Source organism: Nestor notabilis, unplaced genomic scaffold (genome assembly GCF_000696875.1).
Source record: "Nestor notabilis isolate BGI_N333 unplaced genomic scaffold, ASM69687v1 scaffold11396, whole genome shotgun sequence".
NCBI classification, from domain to species: Eukaryota; Metazoa; Chordata; class Aves; order Psittaciformes; family Psittacidae; genus Nestor; species Nestor notabilis.
In genome coordinates this window covers 9275-15014 of record NW_009931504.1, presented here as the reverse complement: position 1 = coordinate 15014, position 5740 = coordinate 9275, and the positions used below count along the sequence as shown (strand labels likewise).

Genomic DNA, 5740 nt, shown 5'->3' with positions numbered 1-5740 from the left:
CTTTGATAGTTGGTACTGATCACTTCACTTGACCACAGGCATACGGGAGCAGCGTTCTGGGGCTGTGCCACCCCCTTCCCTCCCCAAACCAGGTCAGGCCAAGCCTGGCTGAGGCTACAGCCAGCTCTGGCCACATGCCTGTCCCCCTGCTTGGGTGTGCTCACTCACCCCCGTGCTCCCCACTGGGCTGGTAGAGGTTTATCTGCACGTGATCCATAGTGTTCCCCCCACTCCCAGCCATTCATAACGCCTCTGCTGGCACTTCCCTTTCTCTAGGGCCAGTTGTAGGTCTGTACGGCCCCTGCAGCTCTTCCAGTGTGGCAGGCACTCGTGTTCAACTGAAAGTCGTTTCACAGTTTAGATCAAGAGAAACCCAATAGGCACAAGCTTGTTGAAAGCCACATCTTGAAAACTTGAGTTGATGACATAACCCAAAGAGATTTTAATGATGAATACTTGCAGAAATGAGAATAAACATACGTAGTCCACTACTTCAGAGCCTCCTGTGATTGTGCTGGGCCAGGCTTCTCAGCGAGGTCTGCTAGACTTCTTGATCAGTACTGGCCACTCGTATACTGTCCTTCCAAAGGTGTGGAATAGCCAGGGCAGCGCTTTGACCCGTGCACTCCCCTCAGCCCAATCAGAGCTTGTCATCAGTCATTTCTAGAAACTGAGCGTAGACATCCCTTGAGCATTCCCCTTTTTGGTTGAATAAGAACTTGTAGTAGCTGCCATCTGCACATATTGCTGAAACAGAAACAAACAGGGTCAGTTCAGCTGGGCAGAGGGATGGGTCTGCTCCCCAGCTTCAGGCCAGCATAGCTCAAAACCGGGTTCTCCAGACAAGAGCTGGAGAAGCCTCCACTGCTTACCTAAGACAGCGTTTGGCTCTGTTCCAAAGGCACAGATGCACGGTGAGCCTGAGGGAACCTGAAATTTGGAAAAACTCCATTTGGAACTGAAGTATTTGGGGAGAAAGGTGGCAGAGGCCAAACTGAAAGAGAGAGAGGGGAAAAAAAAAGCATAACAACTTAGTAAGGTGTTGACTCAAGTTGATTCAGAAGTGCTGGTGTGTTTGAACAGGTCATAGGGTTCACACTAATGGCTGTTTTTGATGGGCTTTTTGTTTTCTTCTACCAAGCATCCAGTAATAGGTATGATTCCCATTCTAAGGGAGGGGGACTCTACCACTAACTACATTTCTGCTTTTACATTTTTAAGCAACTGCAAAAACTGCCAAAAAGGTTTTCAGTCAAATTTTAGAGATTGCTTTATGTGAAGTGGCCACAAACTATGTGCTGAGATGGCCACAAAAGCAACATCCTGACCTGCTGCTGGAATCCTACCGCTTCGCAAAGGACAGCGGTAAATGTGGCAGTTGCTGTCACCATCCCAAATCCACAGCTTCTCTCAAGCACAGCAGACTGGTCTTACCACCTCCATAGTGCAGGTATGTGCTACTGCCTGACAAGACCCCCGTTTTGAACTCTTGTTAAGTCCCTCCACATCCCCCAAAGGCTTCAGAAGGGCTCTGGCCCTACCTTGACTGCTTGTTTCTTTTGGGGTCCTCTGCAGCAAAGATGTGTACTGTGCCGTGGTCGCTGGACACGCAGATCAGGGAAGCATCCTGATTGAAGTTAATGCTGTAGAGAACACAGGCGGTTGCAGAGCTGCTACTGAAGATACCCCCACAGCTCCCAGCGTGCGCAGCTCTGCTGCCACCGCCGCTGGCTGGAGCGGCTGCCGGGCAGGGAGCAAATGGCTCCGCTCTGCAGGTGCTGGGGCTGCTCCTTTGCTGACAGGATGAAATAGCCCCTCAGCGGTGAGTGTGTGCCCTCAAGCAGAGGGCCTGGTTTATCAGCAGCTGTGCTGCAGGCTGCCCGGACACAGACAACATCCGTGTGGGCCATTCAGCAGCTTCTGCTGGGAGAACACACACTCTGCTCTGAGGAGGAGGCAGGTATTGGATAAAACGGGCAACGCTCCTCCTGGAGTGATGCTCAGTAGAAGGGAAGTTGCCCCACTCCTGGGAAAAGTGCTTCCAGCAGTGAATTAGAGTCAAACCTCTGCCAGGGGCTCTCGCATGCAGAGTGGCCCCGTGTGAGAATAAGCCTCCTCTTGTCCCAGGTGCCCATCCAAGCCTCTCCGGGCAGTGCTAAACTGCGTCACTGACTTCCCCCTATTCAGTGTGAAGGTGAAGTATCCCCCCAGCTCCCCTTTACTTGACGCACAGCTGGATTATCAGTACATAACCTGTGCTGGGCTTTACCAGCTGCCAGCTACTGCTTTCTCCTCAGCAGCATGGAGCAGAGAGGAGGCAGCACAGGCCCAATGCACCCCTGTGCCTGCAGCAGTGTCTCTTCCTTCTGCTTTTTGGAGATGACTTGGGTGCTGTTTACACCAGGGTGCCTCAGCACACCACCACCCACAAGAGTCAGCAGAGCAGTTAAACATACCAGTAGATATTGGCTGCCTGTGATCCTCTGCGTAGCTCCTGGATTAAATGCCCTGATGAAGTATCAAATATTCTTATGAGGGTCCCCTTGAAAAGGAATCAAGCATTACATTAGGAAAGACAGAGGCGCTCTTTGTGTCTGTGAATGCATCTGAGAATTCCACCTGATCAGCATGCCCCTATGTACACCATTTTTCAACTTCCATAGGTCTGGGAGAACCTCTCAGTGTTAATTTTTGGGAAGGATATCAATTTCACACACCCCCCACAATATTACCATGCTTTGGGTCTTGTTACTTAGCTACTCAACTAAGGAAGTTTCTTCCAGGTTATGTTGTAAGCTCTAGCACAACCTTGGCCTTAGTTTGCAAACACTGGAGCGGACTTGTGTATAGCCTTTGGGGCTGGGCTTCTGCAAATCATTTCTTTCTTGCTCCCCACATTCACTGCTCTCCTTTGGTTGCTACTGTGGAATTTCTTTTTTCCACTAAATACACTCAAGTTGTGGCTGGACTCACTTTACAATTAGATCGGTTGAAGTAATGTACAAGAATTAGTTACCTGTCACATGCTTATTATCTGTACTGATCCAACCCTGAGGGATCCCAGAGTCAGGTCACAGACAGTGCTGTGTTGGAGAACTACACTTCAGTTAAACTGACCAGAGATGCAGAACAAGTCGGTGATCCCAAATAAAGGGACTTTCACCTGATGAAGAGTGGGTCTACCTTGTCCCCCACAACTCCTGCAATGCACCTGGTTAACAAAAGCATCTCTCTGGTCATACACCACTAATGACCAGAACCCAGCAGAGAGAGAGGTAAATATCAGGTGAGTTCTGACTTCAGACTCAAGCTGGAGATGTCTGCTTGCAGCCTGCTCAGAACGGCAGTTTGCCCATCCTCAGATTTCAGGTCGAAAACACTGAACCTTTTCTCTATACCAAGAGAGGAATGTGTTAAGACAAATTCAGCAGATGAGTATTCTATGTAGCAATGGAGTTGGCAGCTTTAAGAGCTTTGTTTAGAAGATCGACAGTAATTAAGCTTAGTTAAGAAAGACTATGGCTGCATTTTCTGTTCTTAAGCTTTTTGAGCTATAGGCTGTGCAGTAGATACTCTTCAAAGCAGAGACTGGATGGATGAATTTAGCTTCTCCTTGAGGAAGTCATTTCAGTTGTGCAAGAAGGTAGCAAGGACTTGGCTACCTCAGCCCCAGCACTCCTCGGCAGCCTCAGCTCACAAGCCAACTTCTCAGACACCCCATGGAGAAGGCAGCTCCACAGCTTTGCCTTCTGTCTACACCTCCCTTCAGACCCAGCCCAGAGGGGTTTGTATTACACAGTAACTTCAGGTTTTTGTCAGCATAATTTAAGCAGAATTAATGGAGGTGAAAGAATGCAAATAAACCTTCCCCCACCCCCTTTGATTTTAAAGTCAATAGTATCTGATTGAAGAACATGGCAGTTGTGCACTGCTTGGGCCAGATCTCATTCAAATGCCACTGAAGAGCCACTGGTGCAGTCAGCTAAAACACAAACATGACCTCTGGATCGCTGTGGTGTATCCTACCCCAAAGGAGCAGTAGAGATATAGACTGACACTGCATATGTCAATGACAAATCTTCCAGGTTGTTACTGCCAGTCTTTCCTACAACAAGGATGCTACTTCCTATTTCACCAAGACTTACTACACTGGAACACACGGTAAAGCAGGGGTAGGAGGATGTATTACTCTTACTTTTTCTGATGCTGTTGCAATCCTTGTTCCCTGCAGGTTCAAAGCGATGCAGCTCAAGACTCCTTCATGGGCTGGTATGTCTACAGGAGGCTTTTCTGTATTGGCGAGATCCACTATCTGCACGTGCCCAGTGTGTGTTCCAGGAAATGCAAGAAGAGAATTATTACTATTTGGACAAAGGACACAGAGACCTAGAAGACAAGAAAAGAAAAAAAGAGGGTAACTGTAACTGTAACTGTAGTTTCCATAATAAAGTTTTCAAACATGAATTTCTATAATACTGGTAATTTCGGAATGAACAAACATACACATAGTGAATCAGAGTTTCATTTTAATGGCTACTGCAGTATCCCAAAACGTGATCTGTCCATAAATGCAAAGCACAGAGAAGTAAGGGAGTAGCATAGTTTTAACTAGCTCTCATCACTTCATTTCAAAGTAAGCTAGTGGTGGTTACCCAAACCCTGCATGTTCTCAGAGATCAGCTCCATGCAACAGCAAAGATGTTTAAACAAGAAATAAAGTCTCCTTAGTAGCTTAGAAAGGGTGAGAGTTTATAATAGGTGATAGTTTAGTTTCTCTGTACAAAAACCATCAAGTTTAGAGGGTCTTCACAGAAAGAGCACCTGGTTCTTATAGAAACCAAATCTATATTGTAACAGGAGTACATGAAAAAGCTTTTCTGTGCCAAGTATCAGCCTGGAGAAGAGAAGGCTTTGGGGAGACCTTAGAGCAGCTCCCAGTGCCTAAAGGGGCTGCGGGAAACCTGGAGAGGAACTTTGGACAAGGGATGTAGGGACAGGACAAGGGTAATGGCTTTAACCTGACAGAGAGGAGCCTGAGATGAGCTCTTAGGCAGACGTTCTTCCCTGTGAGGGTGCTGAGGTGCTGGCACAGGGTGCCCAGAGAAGCTGTGGCTGCCCCATCCCTGGCAGTGTTCAAGGGCAGGTTGGACACAGGGGCTTGGAGCAACCTGCTCTAGTGGAAGGTGTCCCTGCCTGTGGCAGGGGATGGAACTGGATGAGCTTTAAGGTCCCTTCAACACAAACCATTCTACGAGGTATTACTAAATGTTAATAACCATTTTATAAACACAAAAGCATCTCCACAGGGCATGATTACAGTGCAGTAAATAAACTGTTTAATGACTTGCTAACCAACCCATTCAGGCAGCTGAAGATGAACAGAACACACTTGCAGCCACTCCCCAGCCCACACACACAACTGACCTTTAGGGTTGTAGCAGGTTTCAAAGACATGCAGCTGGTGGGGATTGTGTGTGAACGTGAAAACTTTGATCATCGAGTCCAAGACCACCACAATCCTGAAAGAGACAAAGAGTTCCTGTGACTTGGGCTGGGTGAGACAGGGACACAGATAGCAAATCAGATCTGCAAAGGCTTCCAACTGATTTAATGGCTGTATTCTCCCCCCACCCCCACCCAACAGACTCACAGTGGTGCATCTATGAGCCTGCAAAGCCCTTTTATCCAACTCCTCCCCCCACAGAGACTCCAGCTATTAAGAGATGCTTTTGCTCTAGAT

General features: G+C 47.8%; 1 protein-coding gene across 1 annotated transcript in view; it reads right to left on the bottom strand.

Moving 5' to 3' along the window:
• Positions 1–423: 423 nt before the first annotated feature.
• WDR45B (WD repeat domain 45B) overlaps positions 424–5740 on the bottom strand; it is a 9465-nt gene continuing 4148 nt past the window's right edge. Inside the window, exons 4-9 of the mRNA XM_010015935.1 lie at positions 5425–5519; positions 4196–4386; positions 2457–2542; positions 1542–1643; positions 873–994; positions 424–747 (exon numbers count right to left, since the gene is read on the bottom strand). Of these exons, the coding sequence (XP_010014237.1) occupies positions 641–747; positions 873–994; positions 1542–1643; positions 2457–2542; positions 4196–4386; positions 5425–5519 (703 nt within the window). The 3' untranslated portion in view covers positions 424–640. The remainder of the gene's footprint in view (positions 748–872; positions 995–1541; positions 1644–2456; positions 2543–4195; positions 4387–5424; positions 5520–5740) is intronic.